Consider the following 17,521-nt stretch of genomic DNA (forward strand, 5'->3'; position numbering starts at 1 on the left):
GACTCTGGAGGCCGGGTTCCTTGCATTAACCAGAGTAGACTCCACTGAAACTGACAGCTAATGCTTCTTCAGAATGTGGGGCTCAATAGCCAAACCATTAGATTTAGCGTTTGTAAAGTAGGATGGAATACCGGACCTTGCGAGAGAAGGTCTGGCCGTGGCAGTAGGGTCCATGGGTCCCCTACTGCCATCTTTACGATCTCTGCATACCAAGATCTCCTGGGCCATGCTGGGGGCCACAAGAACCACCAACTTCCCTTCCTGCTTGATCCTGTGAAGAAGTCGTGGACGCAGGCAGAATAGGAGGGAATGCATAAATCACCGAGAACCAATTCCATGGGAATAGCAAGGCATCTGTTCTGCATGCTAGCGGATCCTTTGTTCTGGACACAAAGTTGTCGATTTCTTTGTTGAACCTGGACGCAAACAGATCTACGTCTGGGATCCCCGATCTTTGACATACTGACAGGAAGATATCGGGGTGAAGGAGCCATTCTCCCAGGAATAACTGCTGGTGACTGCCAATTTTCTATTCCTAGAATGAAGACGACCGATAGGATATGATTCACCTCTCTCTGGGCCGCACATCTTCTTGTGTCCCCTTGGTGATAAATATAGGTCATTGCTGTGGCAATGTCGGATTGAATCCTGGCAGGACAATTCCGTAATCTGAACGTTCAGGCCCTCAGGACCAAGTGCTCTGCCTGAATTTCTAGAATGTTAATGGGCAAGGCCATTTCTGATCTGGGTCACTTCTCTTGGACAGTTGCTTCTTCCAGGACTGCTCCCCAACCCAAAAAAAAGGTTGGCATATGTTATTACCACTTCCCAGGTAAATAAAGGAAGGATTTTCCCCTTTGCAGATTTTTGGTTATTAACCATAAACTGAGGCTTTGGCGCACCTTTGGAGTCAGACACATTGGTAAATCTAGAGCCTGAACCCTTTTGTTCCAAGCCGATAGGATACTGTTTTGCAGCAGTCTCGAATGAAACTGAGCATAAGGAATGGCCTCAAATGAAGCCACCATCTTTCCCAGCAACCTCATGCAAAGCTGAATAGAAGAATTCATCTTGCTTCGACCACCTGAATCAGTACCTTTATGGTGCTGATCTTTGCCTGGGGCAAGAATACCCCTTTCTGGGTGTATCGAAGATCAGACCCAAGTATTTTAGCCTTCTTCATGGTTTTAAGGAACATTTCTTCTAGGGTGAGAATCCAACCTAGGTATTCCAGGTAGTTGAATGTGGTGACCATACTTTGGTCTAAGCGGGCTTCCGACTGGTCTATCAAGAACAGATCGTCTAGATAAACTATAACTGTTAAACCTTGGGCCCTTAATCTGGTTAGAGGAGAGGCCAGAACCATGGTAAACACTCAAGGTGCAGTAGCTAGACCGAAAAGCAGAGCTACACACTGAAAATGAAGATTTTCTACCTTGAAAAGTAGATATTACTGGTGAGCGAGGAAATAGGCACATGGAGGCATGCATCTTTGATATCGATTGACGCCAGAAGTTCTTCTTGTAGGATGGAGACAACTGATTGGATTGACTCCATGCGAAAAAAAGAGCGGTTATATTCAGGAATTGAATTTGATTTTTGAGATCCAGAATGTCCATTCTGTTTTGGCACCGTGAAAAAAGATTTGAACCAAACCCCAACCCCTGCTCTTACATGGGGACCCACCATGATCACTTTTTGACAAAAGATGGTCCAATGCTTGAAAGAAAGTCTTCTTTTACTCTGGATCCTTAGGAACGTTTGGTCTGAGAAAAGGAGGAGACGGGAACTCTTGGAACTCCAGTTTGTACCCTTGAGCTATTGAGGAAGTCCCCCATCTGTCTCGACACTCTTCCTGCCAGATCCTTGAGAACTTCAGAAGTATTCCCCCTAGCCGAGCAAGCGGGGGCACCTCCTCATAAGGAGGCTTTAGTATTTTGTGGGTTTCCTCCCCTAAGACCCTGGGGATTACCTTTTGAACTTGACAGCGGAGGCCGTCGTGACTGCCTGGAGGCTGATGCCCCTGGCACAAAAGAAGGAGCTTGTTAAAATGAAAATACATTTTACTCCTTTTCTTAAATGGAAAAAGGGGTATTTTCCACTAAAATATCTTTGGATGTATTACCCAAATCATCCTCAAATAGCCGTTTCACCGCAAAAAGGAAGACTAGCCAGGAGCTTCTTGCATGGCGCTTAGCGAAGGGCACAAGGCCTTAAGTTTAGAATCTCTCATAGCAACTATTGCAAACATAAAGCTGCTAGTAGCTTGCCAGATCCTGGGCTTGCTGAACAGGATAATCTTGAACACCTATTTAAACTTGTCTCTCAACAATTAACCAATTACTGTCAGCGCAGGCTGAGACACTCAATCTGCCAGAGAAAAAAAGTGTTTGTTTTTATTTTTTAATAGGAATTCCAACTTTTAATCCGTTGGATCCCTAAGCATTTGAGCATTGTCTGCCGGACAAGTCAAACTCTTATTCACAGGGCATATAGCAGCGTTAATTGCTGGTATACCCCACTTTTAGTGAATTTTCTCCTCCATATGATAAAGTGTGAAAAAACTTTTTAGGAGGGAAAAAAATGCTTATCTGAGTGATCCACTCAGATACAAAAAGCTTTTCCAGCAATGAATGGACAGGAAAGGCATGCACAGCTTGGGGAGGCGAACCCAAACATTCAGCAAGAAATTGCACCATCAATCTTACAGATTGTGAAAGCTGATCCCCCCACATTTGATACCTCAGAAGAGGAGTCATCAGCCTCACCACAGTCCCCTGAGGGAATTCATTTTCTCCCGCCCCTAGTTCCTTAGTTTGAGGGTCCTGGGTAATGGAAGAGAACCTGTCGCATTTGGTCCCACACTGGGATGCGATTAAAGCCTCTAATCTTTTTTTTTTTTTTTTTCAATCTTATCGTGGCTGAGGAAAAAATACCTTTTTAGTAACATAAACAGGGGCTTCAGTGTTGAAAACAGTTGCAAACATTTCATGGCCCCGATGCTTACTCTGACCAGCCACCCTCTCTCAGGGGAGGGTGCCATTGTAGAGATGAGTAGGCTTTCCAGAGCTTGAGGGAGACCCTTTTAGCCCTTTTTGGGGTGTTTCAACCACCCCTTCTGACCTTAGCCAGATGCACAAAAGCAGAGGTACTATCAAAAGAAATCGCATACACTGCTTGAGCAATAGTCCAGCCACTGCTGCTGCTATTAACACTCAGCCTGATGCTTTTAGTAAATGTGTCAGGGAATGCCTGTGGTACCAACCTCTTATATGCCCCTTTTTTGCTATTGTGTCCCTCCAACATCTGCAGCAAGCAAAAATGGAGCTTTTAAACCTACTCCCATGCTGGACATTGGAGGACACCAAAACAGCGCTAAGCCCCGCCCCTTCCTTCACATCGCGCCCCCCCCCCCCTTTTTCCAGCACGAGCGCGGGCCTCCGGTCCAACAGGATCGGCGTGCGTGTGGGGGGGGGGGGATTTAAAGCATTCCTTAGAAATCTCCATGTACCTTTCCGGCCGCAGGGTTTTCTGTGGTAAAAACCAACAGACCCAATCTTCACCTCTCACAGTGGGCTCCGTTACAAAACCTTCAGGAACCGCTGACCCTTGGGGAACCCACACTCCTGGACCCGGAAAATACCCCGCCAGAAAAAAACTTTATGGCTGGAAAAACCAAAGCTCTGGATCCCAGGGTCCAGCGTTACAGGCAAAACCTTGTTTCTTCTGCCACGAAGCCCGGATACCATTCAATTCGGCCTAAAAAGACACTTCGAATGGATCCGGCTGCATAGCTGGCCCCAGCAAGGATTGCTCCAGTGGAGCTCAGCACAGTACATCTTTACTTGTGACCAACACCTTAGACACTGGCGAAAAAACTGAGGTAGTGGGAGGGGTTATATAGGGAGTGGACTTCCTGTCTTAGGGTGTGCCAGTGTCTATCACCTGAAGGTGGCTTATAACCCACATAGTAACTACTATGGCTCTGTGTCCCGTGATGTACGATAAGAAATTGGCCTGGGCAGGAAGGGGGTGAAAGTGCCCTGAGGTGGTTAATTGGTATATGTTATATTTGTCTGGAGTCCAGGTTTTTCTTTAATGCTTTTTTTTTGCATTTTAAAGTTGTTGTAAAAGTACAAATGTAAAATTACAACAATTACCCAAAAAAAGAAATTGTACAATGCAGAATAGGGCCTTCCTCCTGTACATACTCTACTACAATATAATAATAAACCTACCCCCAGCCCCTTTCCCCCCTCTGCAGTACAGTCCTCACGAAGAACCCCAGAGGTAAATCTTGGTCCAATACTTGTCAAGATAAAGTTCCTATTTGCATGGAAAGGGCCCTCAGCAGCTGGAGTTAAGCTTTAATGTAGAAATACTTTCATCAAAACATGAAAGTACTCACAAAAGCAGGATTTGTAGATAAACAAAGGAGGTGCAGGAAGTTTACATAATTTAGTGACTGGCAGTACATTTCTGAAAAAAGTACCAAAAGGGGCAAAACAATCTTAAGCTCGGTACACACTGCAAGTTTTTTTTTTTCGTACTGACTGAGATTTTTCGACAGTGTGTACCGAGCTTTAGGCTTGCAGCATTCCCCTGTCTCACCTCATTTTCCACTTTCCTGATTTATTGTAGAAGTGAACTGTTAATTGTCAAAGCAATCTTTTTCTATAAGACATTTTGACATAAAGTATAAAAAATAAATAAATAAATAAACCACCAGTGGTAGTGTTTCTTACACTTTCTTGTATGCAGACCTCCAGCATTCCATCTTGCACTACATATATACTGTTATCCAGCTGTCCTGGCCGGAAGATATATTCGCCTTCATGAAGCTGGACAAATACCATGTGTTTACAGAGCTCAAGGAAAAGAGGCTTTTCAAAGTGCCCTAATACCCTGCAGGACAGGTAAGAAAACACAGAATGGGTTACTCGAAGACAAATGGGGCATAACACATGCATACCTAAAGTCTAGCCCCATCTTTGCACATAAGCAAATGAGAATTGCCTAGATTCTGCTGATCCCAAGAATAAGCACCATTGCCCTCCGTGTTCATTGTGGTATCTGCAGTGTCCAGTGTATCTTCTACTGTGTCAATGAGCAGAGTAGGGCTTAGACTTGGGAATCCAACCACCCATCCTTCCATCGCACCTTTCAGAACATTGGAACAAAGGCAGAAACAAAAATGAAATTAAAGAAAAAAATCTTTCTTTACCCATAGTCCGTTCACCTTACAGATTTTTCTGTAAAAGGTGAACTTAACCTTTAAGGATAACATTACCATATTTTTTTTATAAATTAAGCTAGTAATACTGTTAAATGAAACAAATGTATTACATTTATAGCGCTCTCCCTAGCTACCAGAAGATTGTGGCTGATGTCCAAGAATTATAACGATTAGGGCTAAGTACACATGGGCAATGGATGCTTCAAGAGCTACATTACAGTCAATATAATTCAGGTACATTTTCACCACTGTGCAAAAATTTTAGACACTTGCATCTAATTCGCATAGGTGTGGACCCGGCCTTAAGCTTAAACACTGCATAGCGCTTCTTACAGATCATCAGGTATGAAAAAATGCTGCAAAGAATGCTTTCAGAAAATTTACCTGAAATAAATAAAATAAAAAAATAATAGAAGTGTTAATAGCTTATTTTTATCAATTAACAAAATGGAAATTCAATGAACAGAAGAGAAATCCAAATCAAATCAAGTCAATATTTGGTATGACCGCCCTTTGCCTTCAACACAGTATCAATTCTTCTAGGTACACTTGCACAGTTTTTGAAGGAACTTGGCAGGTAGGTTGTTCCAAACATCTTGTAGAACTAACCACAGATTTTCTGTGGATGTAGGCTGCCTCATATCCTTCTGTCTCCTCATGTAATCCCAGACAGACTCAATGTTGAGATCAGGGCTCTGTGGGAGCCAAACCATCACTTCCAGGATGCCTTGTTCTTTTTTGTGCTGAAAATAAATGTTAATGACATTGGCTGTATGTTTGGGATCATGGTTCTGCCGCACAATAAATTTGGGGACAATCACACTCCTCCTTGTTGGCATGGCATGACAGATAAGTATCTGCCTGTATTTCTCAGCAATGAGGATACCATTGATCCTGACCAAATCTCCAACTCCATTTGCAGAAATACAGCCCCAAACTTGCAAGGAATCTCCACCACGCTTCATTGTTCCTTGCAGACACTTATTATTGTACTGCACTCCAGGCCTTCGGCAAACAAACTGCCCCCTGTTCCAGCTAAATATTTCACATTTTGACTCATCAGTCCAAAGCACCTGCCGTCATTTTTCTGCACCCCAGATGCTAGGTTTTCATGCATAGTTAAGTCGCTTAGTCTTGTTCCCACTTCGAAGGTATAACTTTTTGACAGCAATTCTTCCACGAAGACCATTTCTGGCCAGACTTCTCTGGACAGTAGATGGGTGTACCTGGGTCCCACTGGTTTCCACCAGTCCTGTGCTGATGGCAATACTGGACATCTTCCAATGTCGAAGGAAAGTAAGCATGATGGGGGTTATTTACTAAAACCAGAGAGTGCAAAATCTGGTGCAACTCTTCATAGAAACCAATCAGCTTCCAGGGTTTTTTGTCAAAGTTTAACTGAACAAGCTGAAGTTGGAAGCAGATTGGCCAACATACACAGCTGCACCAGAGTGTTCTTGTTTTAGTAAATCAACCTCAATGTCTCTTATCTGCTGCATGACCATTGCATCTGCGGTCCTCAATGTTGTCCATTTCTTTGTGATTCTTTAAAAGAGCTTGGACAGCACATCTTGAAACCCCAGTCCGTTTCGAAATCTTTGCCCAGCTTAGACCGTGCTGATGCAGTAGAACTAACTACCTTGTGTCGTGTTGCTGTGCTCAGTCTTGTCATGGTGTATGACCGGTGACATGAAACGGTCTTCCATTACCTCACCTTAGTAGCAAAGTTTGGCTGTTCCCTGCCCAGTTTTAAGCCGCCTACACAGCCATTTCTGTTTCAGTTAACAACTGTGTTTCAGCCTACATAGGAAATTGATGATCATTGGCATCTGCTTTGTAGAATTGGTTGATCATACACCTGACTCTAATCCTACAAAATCCCTTACTTTGTGTAAGTGTAAGAATTGGTCTGAAGCCAAAGAGTAGTCACACCCAATGTTGATTTGATTTAGATTTCTGTTTCCTCACTTTGCATTTTGTAAATTGATAGACAAACAATTAATATATATTATTTTTGAAAGCATTCTTACTTTACAGTATTTCTTCCCTAAATCTTTTACACACTACTGTACTGTATATGAATGCAATTCACCAGACATGAAAAAATATATTACAAGTCCCCAATGATGAGAAAAAGACACAGTTTCATGAAGTCATATTACAGAGGCATGGACACTTACCGTACGTTCTTCAACATATAAAGAACTTCTGATGGCAAGTGAGAATTTTTAACATCAAACTCTGTGAGATCTGCTTCTAGTAGTGAGGGGGGCGGCTCTTTCTTTTGTAAGGTTGGGTATTCTTTCTTAAAACGAAGTATTCTGAAACCGCGATACAAAGTAGTAGTTACCACTATAGAACATGACCTTGGACAATAACACAAGTATATGTGTAACATTTGCCTTAAAAGTGGAACTGAACCCACTGATTTAACGGTTTCCCAAAAGAAAGGCTAAGTTAGAAATATTCAATAAATATAATTAAATCCTTAGCCAAACAGAGAAATGTTTTCTACAGTGTTTTCATTAAAGTGGGAGCAAACTCCCATGCATAATTTGTACCTATAGGAAAGCCTATAATAGAATTTTTATAACAGCTTACCTGTAAAATCCTTTTCTTGGAGTACATCATGGGACGCAGAGCCTTAAGTAATTACTTAATGGTTATAGGCCACCTTTAGGTGATGGACACTGGTTATACCCAATCCAGGAAGTTCACTCCCTATATAACCCCTCCTCCTTCCAGGAGCACATCAGTTTTTGTAGAAAAGCAATATACTTAAATCCCAAAAAAGGAGGGGAGGGACCTCTGTGTCCCATGGTGTACTCCAAGAAAAGGATTTTACAGGTAAGCTGTTATAAAAAGCCTATTTTCTTTACCGTACATCATGGGACACAGAGCCTTAAGTAATTACTTAATGGGACGTCCCATAGCAATGCTACTTGAGGACTTATACTGCCGCCTTCAGTACACTGCGCCCGAAGGCGATATACTCATACCTTCTTACATCCAGCTGATAACATTTTGTGAATGTATGCACTGAAGACCAAATTGCGGCCTTAAAGATCTGAGCCATGGAGGCCTGATGACGCACTGCCCAAGAAGCACCAACCGCCCTGGTAGAGTGCGCCTTAACTTGAAAAGGGGGAATCTTACCCCTTAAATCATAAGTTGGAATTATCACTTGCCGAATCCACCTAGCAACAGTGGATTTCGACACTGCCTGTACTTTCTTAGGACCCTCTGGCAGAATAAATAAGACATCAGTCTTACGAATCTGAGCAGTTGCCTTCAAGTAGATTTTCACTGCTCTCACCACATCAAGACAATATAGTGACTTTTCTTCCCTGGAACATGGTTTTGGAAAAAACAATGGCAGGACAATATCTTGGTTCAGGTGAAAACCTGAAACCATTTTTGGCAAAAAGTCTGGACGAGGGCGTAACACCACTCTGTCCTCATGACAAATCAAATATGGCTCTTTACAAGAAAGAGCAGCCAATTCCGAAACCCTCTTTGCTGAGGATATAGCAACCAAAAATACCAACTTCCTTGTCAGAAGGACTAGGGGAATATGTTGTATCGGTTCAAATGGCTGTTTTTGTAATACAGACAAAACTAAATTCAAGTTCCAAGGGTTCAAGGGAGGTTTGACAGGGCAGATTAAGCCGGATTACCCCTTGCATAAAACCCCGGACTAAAGAATGTGTTGCAAGTGGTTTTTGAAATAAGACTGATTAAAGCTGAGACTTGGCCTTAAATAGTACTCAAGGCCAATTTAATTTCTACCCCTAATTGTAGAAAGGCAAGAATTCTGCCTATGATATATCTGTATGCCGTGCATACGCTTTGCTCCAAACCAGCCACCGACTGATCTATTATTAATAGATAGTCTAGGTACGCTACGACTGTTATGCCCTGTGCCCTTAACCTGGCTAGAGGTGGGGCCAGCACTTTTGTGAACACCAGGGGTGCTGTGGCTAGCCTGAAGGGCAGGGCTACAAACTGGAAATGCTGCTGTTCTAATTTGAACTGCAGAAACTTTTGGTGAGCGGGAAATATAGGGACATGCAGATATGCATCCCTGATGTCGATTGATGCCAGAAGTTCTCCTCCTAGAGGGATAGAAACTACTGATGTGATCGTCTCCATATGAAAGGAGTGGATCTTCAGGAACTGATTTAGATTTTTTAGATCTAGAATGGGTCTGACATCCCCATTTGGTTTTGGTACCATAAAAAGATTTGAATAAAACCCCAGACCTTGCTCTTTTGTGGGGATCTGTATGATCATCCCTTGAGATATTAAATCGGTCTAGTGCCTGAAACAGAGATTGTCTTTTCTCTGGATCTTTGGGAACGCTTGACCTCAGGAAGCAAGACAGTGGAAAGTCCCTAAATTCCAGCTTGTACCCCAGCGTTACCATGGAGATGACCCATCTGTCCTGAATTTCCTCTTTCCAGACTTCTGAAAATTGCAGAAGTCTTTTCCCCACCTTGGTGAGGGGGGTTGCCTCTTCGTGATGAGGCTTTAGGATTCTGCTTTGCAGGTTTCCGACCCCAGGACTTCTTTTGAGCCTGGGTCTGACCCTGAGGTGTTCCTCTAGAGTCTGATGGCGGAGGCTGTGGCCACTGCCTAGAGACGGAAGCCCCTGGCACAGGGGAAAGAGCACGTTTAAATGAAGGGTGTTTATACTTCTTTTGACTGGCAAAAGAGTACTTTTTCCACTAGAAATTGTTTGGATATATTTTTTCAAGTCTTCTCCAAATAGTCGCTCCCCATGAAAAGGGAACCCAGTTAGGAGGTTTTTACATGGAGCTTCAGCTGACCAATTTTTTTACCACAGGTTTCTACGCATATGCACAAGCATAAGCGTAAGGCGGGACGCCTAGTGAATAGAATCTTTAATGGCATCTATGGCAAAGCATAATGCTTTTGGTAGTTCAGCCAAATCCCGAGCCTGTTGTGCAGGAAGCTCTCTAAGGGCCTGTTTAAATTGGTCCCTTAGGGATTGACAGACGCATATTGCAGCGACTGCAGGCTGAATAATGACACCTGCCATGGAAAAAGTAGATTTTAACAGGGATTCCAACTTTTTATCTGTTGGATCTTTAAACATTTGTCACACTGGAAATCACAGCGTCAACTGCTGGTACTTTCCATCTTTTGGAGAATTTCTTCTCCAGAGGATAGAGAATTGAAAATCTCTTAGGAGGGAGAAAATGCTTATCCGGATGATCCCATTCAGCAAAAATAAGCTGTTCTAGTAATGCATGTGCAGTAAACGCTTGCAAAGGCTGAGAAGGTTTTAAGAACCCAAGGAAGAAACCAAGCTTTCAGGAGACTGCCTTAGGGGAAGCATGAAAGTGGAACGAACCATCTCTGTAAGAGTTTAGATCAGCAATTTTTCAGATTGTAAGGCTGAAAAAGGTTAATCTACCATTGTTTCCTCCACAGAGGAATTATCGTTTTGTTTTTCTTCCTGATCAACTGAGGTAACAGCTCATCCTGAGCCCACTGTTCTCCTTGTAAAGGTTCTGAAGTACGGGAGGGGGATCTAGTACGCTTCCTATCCATTTGAATGGAGGATGCAATTAAAGCCGCTAATCTTCCTTCCAGACTCTGCAGGGAGGAGGAAAGGACATCTTCAGTTACGTATACAGGGGCTGAGATGTGAGAAGCAGTTGCACCATGGCTCACCCTGGCTTGCCATAACTCACGGCACTGCGCTTAGGCCCCCGAAAAATCCTGCCCCTTTTTACATTTAACAATGTTTCCGCGCTTGTGCGCGGCGTTTTCGCCACAGACCCAACACAGGGGGGGGGGGTGAGGCAGAGCCCCGTCCAGCAGCAGGCAAACAACAGCAAAAACAGCCAACAGTAAAAAAAAAATTACCAGTACTAGCGGGACCTCCGCACCCCCCGCGGCGGGGTTAATGTAAAGGGGGTACAGCGCTGATGTCCCGTAACCCTCTCTCCCCCCTGAAGGGACGAAAGAAAACATTTTTCAGATTTCTTATACCTTGATAAAAATCTCCCTGCACACGCTTCTCAACCACACACAGACTGAGTTTTACAGTGAAGACAACAGATTAAGGTATGTGCATAGACTCCCTCTAGTGGAGAATTAAGGCGTGACAACATTTTTTTCCCTAATGGAAGAAAACATAGGTATTTTTAATACCCAAGTTTCTTCCCTTACCTTATCCCCACTGCAGGATTTGCTGAATTAACAGACAATCCAACCTTCACCCATCACGGCGGGCTGCGTTTAGCCAACCTTCAAGGACCGGGTCCCTAGATATCAGGGTTCCAACTCCCTTGGACTTGTAAAGCACCCCACCAGGAAATCCAGGTAATGTAGCAAAACCAAAGCCCTGGGTTCCTGAGGTCCAGCCCTACAAAGAAAGGTGTTACAGGCAAAACCTCGTTCTTTGGATACGAGGTCCCAGGTACCATCCTTTTAGGCCTTAGTGGCACTTTGGATGGATCTAGTCTTTATGGAGGCTATTTAAATCCAGCATGGATCCCTCCAGTGGAGCTCCTCAGAGCACATCTTCACTCGTGAACAACACCTTAGACACTGGCAAAAAAACTGATGTGCTCCTGGAAGGAGGAGGGGTTATATAAGGAGTGAACTTCTTGGATTGGGTATAACCAGTGTCCATCACCTGAAGGTGGCCTATAACCATTAAGTAATTACTTAAGGCTCTGTGTCCCATGATGTTCCTATAAAGAAAATAAGGCTTACCTATAGGTACTGTTAAATATCTCCGAAACTTGCACCATTTAGGAGATATTTACTTTAGATGCAGCCGGTGACGTCACAGGCACATGCGCTCAGAAGGAACAGCTGCCCGAGCCATTCTTCAGCGTCCTGTGCCATAAACGGCGGCTCCTGCGCACATGCATGGGAGTGACATCCTCGCGGCTCCGGTCAGTCACACAGCCAGAGTCTGCGAACCCGGAAGGAAGACCGGATGAAGATGAAAGCCCTGTCAGCAGTGACAGCACGCAGCTGGAGGGCTTTGTTCTAGGTAAGTTTCACATAATGTGCTAGTATGCAATGCATACTAGCACGTTATGGCTTTACTTCGCAGCTACAAAAAAAAAAAAAACAGTTGTTATCGGTTGTAAATAGAGTTTTGTCAGATGTGCAGTCAATTTGCTTGCAGCTCAATGGGACTTTAATAGAAAGATCTTCCTTTCAAAGTTCCAGGGTCTGTTACCACCTATGCATAGATTGCATGAGATTTAAACTGTAACTGCCCGTCTTCCACTCCCCCCCCCCCCCCCTATATTCAGTGAAATTTAGGCCATGCAGCCTTCTGGGCACTGCACAGACTCTTGTCAAAATCTTCTTTGCCAGGCAAGCTTATGCACCCCACATGCTCCATTAAAATGAATGAAGAATTTGAGCTTGCCATATGATTGGAGACTTCAGGTCATACTTTAAATGGTTGTACTCAGTTTTTGGGCAGACTGACCCTAAATTTTAAGACTTTAAACCATCTTTCAAAAATGCAGTATACCTCTCCAACTTTGCATTATATTCCAGTTCCAGCTCCTCGATACTCTCACTTCATATTACAATAGCTGGGCCCTGCTCTGAGAATTTAGCTGCAAATATTAGCAAGGTTTGTAATTGTTCCATTGGTCGACCAATTTAGAAATCCAGTAAATGACAATCTATAACATGTATGTATAAAAAAAGAAAAAGAAGTAGTAAAAATAAAAGGTGTAAAAATTAAAGTGGTTCTTCGCTCTGTTTGAAGAAAATTAAAAGACAGCAGCTACAACTACTGTAGCTGCTAACTTTTAATAAAAGCACACTCACTTGTCCAGGAATCCAGCACCATCCTCACCCAAAACGATTCTTAGCCGGTCTTCAGGTCCCTGACACTGGTATGTTTACTGTGGGCAGCTGGCTGTGAGGAGGGCAGGAGGGCACAAAGCAGAACTTCACTCTTAGGGTGAAGTTCTGCTTTAAGTGAAAAATAGAATCAAAGAAGGAGGATTCGGCCACCTGTATCAAACAGTTTGAATACAATTCCTATGCATTGTGTGATTTCCATGCAACAGTCCACAAAATCCAAAATATCGGACTTACCTTTTAGCCAGTGTTAAGACTTTCACTCTTTTTCTTGATCGTGGTCTTGAAACTGTATTCCCTACCAAACTGTTGGGCAATGTTGTGACCTACAAAAAAGCATAAAGCATAGAATATACTCTCCAGTAAAAAGCACAAATCAGCAAGTCTTTAAACACAAGTGGTGGCACAATATTAAATCTGAATTCTAGACAGATATAAAAAAAAAGGAAGACACAAATAAGCAGCTTTGTGTTCATTATGTTTTTAAAGCATACGATCACTTAAGATTTCTACTTACCTTCCTTCTAATGCTCCCTCCTCCCTGTAGCCCTTGGCCCATGTGTTTGTGTGTACATGTGTCTGTATGCGTGTGTGCAAATGTGTCTGTATGTGTGTACACATGCTTCTGTGTGTGTGTGTGTGTGTGTGTGTATGAGTGTGTGTGTGTGTGTATGTATGTGCACATGCGTCTGTATGTGCATGTACATGTGCCTGTGTGTGTACGTACATGTGCATGTATTAGAGATGCACTGAAATTTCGGCCGCCAAAACATATCGGCTAAAAATGGTGTTATCGGCAGAAAAGTGCCAATAATGGCGCCGCAAACTATCACGATTTTACTGTGCTTATGGTATGTTTTTCATAGGTCACACGATTCAAAAACTGCATTAAAAATGGAACACAGGTGTGTTATTGATGCATTCTTGATGCGTTTTCAATGGGGAGGTGTGTTTTTGGTGCGGTTGTTTTAACTTACCAAAAATGCAGCAAGCAAGATTTATTAACATCACAATGAAAGCGCAACAGGCCAGTGTGAAGACAAAACATAGAATTTAAAGGGATACATTTTTATTGAGCTTTTCTTGCGCTAAAAATGCGCCAATAATGGCCGAAATACATTTACATTAATTGAAATTCATGATATAAATTAAATAGTTGAATACAATTATATATTATATATATATATATATATATTTTTTTTTTTTTAAACTGTCATTTTCGGTTTCAGTTTACGACCAAGTGCATCCTTCATTTTCGGTACCAAATTTTCTATTCAGTGTACCTCTAGTCTGTATGTGTGTATATGTGTTTGTATGGGTCTGTGTGTTTGTATGCGTGTGTACATGTGTTTGTATGTGTGTGCCTATATACATGTTTGCATGTGTGTGTGTCTGTATACAAGTGTTTGTACGTGTGTATCTGTATACATATGGGTGTACATGTGTGTGTGTGTGTGTTTAGGTGCTGTGAATGTTCAGGATGACAGCAGAGATCAAACTGGGACGTGGAGAAGCAGCATAAGAACCTAATCAGTTGTGCTGTAGTGCAAAAAGCATGTTGATAGGAGGGGATGCAGGGTTGCCGCTTCTCTTTTCACTATCCAGTCGCAGAGAAAAACTGGGTCTTCTCTCAAGACCAGTCAGGGCTGTGCTGCGTGACATAACTGTGTAAAACTGATAACTGGATTGACAGAAAAAAAAAAAAGGCTTCGGCAGGCAAAACAGCCCTATTTATATAACTAGTTGAATATGGGGATAGGGGATTATAACGGTGCTAGGGTCAAAATAATGCAAAGAGAAAGAGAGAGTTTAAAAATGAGAAAATTACAAAAATTGTTTTTATTAGTAGTAATGTTACAAACATGAAAACACATTCAAATGACTGACATTAAAAACAGACTTATATATTGCGTACGACCCAAGATGCAGTAGAGTAGGCCAGATGGAAAAGGCTAACGAAATGGGGGCTCGGTTTTCTTCATGTTTCGCCAAGGCATTGGCTTCCTCAGGGAACAAGAGCTCAAATTAGGTATGGGAAAGTCTGTACATAAGGGTAAAGAAAACGATATATAAACAAAAATATTGAACAATATGATATTAAGTGCACAGCTGAATAATATAATGATAAAATATTGTGGCTGGACAATCACACAGAGAGGTGGCTCCAGTGTCCCCTGTAACGCAAACGTACCTGAGAGACCGACAACCAGGGGGGGCACGAAAAGCGCCACCACAACGGGGAAGGGCAGGCTGCGCCATATATTGTGCCTGCAGGGGGTACGCAGTAAACCTGGGAAGGGAATGCATTGGAAATAGGTGAGTGGATGTTAAATATATATCGAACGTTGCGTTTAAGAAATACTGGGGGTGATGCAGTTATGCATCAATTGCAAAAAACAAAAAGGTTTTTAATGATAAGAAACTCACGCTATAGATTAAAAACAGTTGATTGAAGGAGGGGAGAGGTGCCTGTAGAAAAAGGCGCACACACAGCAGGGCAGTTGGGGGAGTTGGCAATCAATAGGCCTCTATGGAAAAATAAATAAATTTGCTTTACCGATGGGCCTGGTATTAATTACAGGAATGGGGGGGGGGAAAGCACAGGAAAAAGGCTTACCTAATAGGATATGTAGCAAAACAAATAGCTCATTTAGACGTTTTTATAAATTATATGCATAAAACAAGGTCTTTTTTGAAGAGAAAACAGAGGCAGTGAATCCTAAAGGGGAATAGATAAAAAAGGAATGTGTTAAGGAATCAGGAACTGTGCTGAAAGGGACTCATCGGCAGATGAGTTTCTATGGCGCCTTGGGACCTCCCATTCCATGGCGTCATGCCCTCTCATCGGCCACGTGTTGGCCGCAGTGTCTGTGCGTGCGCGTGCGGTGCACGCCGGAACATGTAGTTTCCGGGGCGCCGCACTGCGCACATGCGCAGACGCCCTTCACTTGCGTCCGCACACCTGATCATTATCTGATCAGGTGTGGGGGGTATTTTAGTAACCGGCCAGTCCCTCGGTTTACACGCTGGACGAGGGACGTGCCTGTACTTGTTCTCACACACATGAATCAGGTAACCTGAATTATCATCATACTAATAACACCTTCAACTCCACTCTTAGCCCTGAATTATTCCCCCTTAGGTGCTATCATCTTGGAGCCACCATCCATCTCCCGGGCAATCATTAACATTGACCCCTTTGGAGTTATATACTTTGCTACACGGCCTATCAGGTAAATTATTCCTGGTTTTTCCAACTAGTTTTTCAGTCCCTTTCAGCACAGTTCCTGATTCCTTAACACATTCCTTTTTTATCTATTCCCCTTTAGGATTCACTGCCTCTGTTTTCTCTTCAAAAAAGACCTTGTTTTATGCATATAATTTATAAAAACGTCTAAATGAGCTATTTGTTTTGCTACATATCCTATTAGGTAAGCCTTTTTCCTGTGCTTTTCCCCCCCCCATTCCTGTGATTAATACCAGGCCCATCGGTAAAGCAAATTTATTTATTTTTCCATAGAGGCCTATTGATTGCCATCTCCCCCAACTGCCCTGCTGTGTGTGCGCCTTTTTCTACAGGCACCTCTCCCCTCCCTTCAATCAACTGTTTTTAATCTATAGCGCGAGTTTCTTATCATTAAAAACCTTTTTGTTTTTTGCAATTGATGCATAACTGCATCACCCCCAGTATTTCTTAAACGCAACGTTCGATATATATTTAACATCCACTCACCTATTTCCAATGCATTCCCTTGCCAGGTTTACTGCGTACCCCCTGCAGGCACAATATACGACGCAGCCTGCCCTTCCCCGTTGTGGTGGCGCTTTTCGTGCCCCCCCGGTTGTCGGTCTCTCAGGTACGTTTGCGTTACAGGGGACACTGGAGCCACCTCTCTGTGTGATTGTCCAGCCACAATATTTTATCATTATATTATTCAGCTGTGCACTTAATATCATATTGTTCAATATTTTTGTTTATATATCGTTTTCTTTACCCTTATGTACAGACTTTCCCATACCTAATTTGAGCTCTTGTTCCCTGAGGAAGCCAATGCCTTGGCGAAACATGTAGGAAACCGAGCCCCCATTTCGTTAGCCTTTTCCATCTGACCTACTCTACTGCATCTTGGGTCGTATGCAATATATAAGTCTGTTTTTAATGTCAATCATTTGAATGTGTTTTCATGTTTGTAACATTACTACTAATAAAAACAATTTTTGTAATTTTCTCATTTTAAACTCTCTCTTTCTCTTTGCATTATTTTGACCCTAGCACCGTTATAATCCCCTATCCCCATATTCAACTAGTTATTTAACCATTTTGGGATGAGGTGCTGCATCCAATTGTACCATCTAGCCACAACCATATTTTTCTAGCCCTATTTATATTTATTTAATCTGTGCATTTAGTTG

General features: G+C 42.7%; 1 protein-coding gene across 3 annotated transcripts in view; it reads right to left on the reverse strand.

The window, feature by feature from the left end:
* PNPLA7 (patatin like domain 7, lysophospholipase) overlaps window positions 1-17,521 on the reverse strand; it is a 478,577-nt gene that overhangs the window by 391,069 nt on the left and 69,987 nt on the right. For all 3 annotated transcript variants that reach the window (XM_073599988.1, XM_073599989.1, XM_073599987.1), the window contains 3 exons: window positions 13,346-13,434; window positions 7,417-7,557; window positions 4,746-4,905 (listed from right to left, as the gene is read on the reverse strand). In XM_073599988.1, the coding sequence (XP_073456089.1) occupies window positions 4,746-4,905; window positions 7,417-7,557; window positions 13,346-13,434 (390 nt within the window). The remainder of the gene's footprint in view (window positions 1-4,745; window positions 4,906-7,416; window positions 7,558-13,345; window positions 13,435-17,521) is intronic.

Source organism: Aquarana catesbeiana, linkage group LG09 (assembly GCF_042186555.1).
Source record: "Aquarana catesbeiana isolate 2022-GZ linkage group LG09, ASM4218655v1, whole genome shotgun sequence".
Classification (NCBI taxonomy): Eukaryota; Metazoa; Chordata; class Amphibia; order Anura; family Ranidae; genus Aquarana; species Aquarana catesbeiana.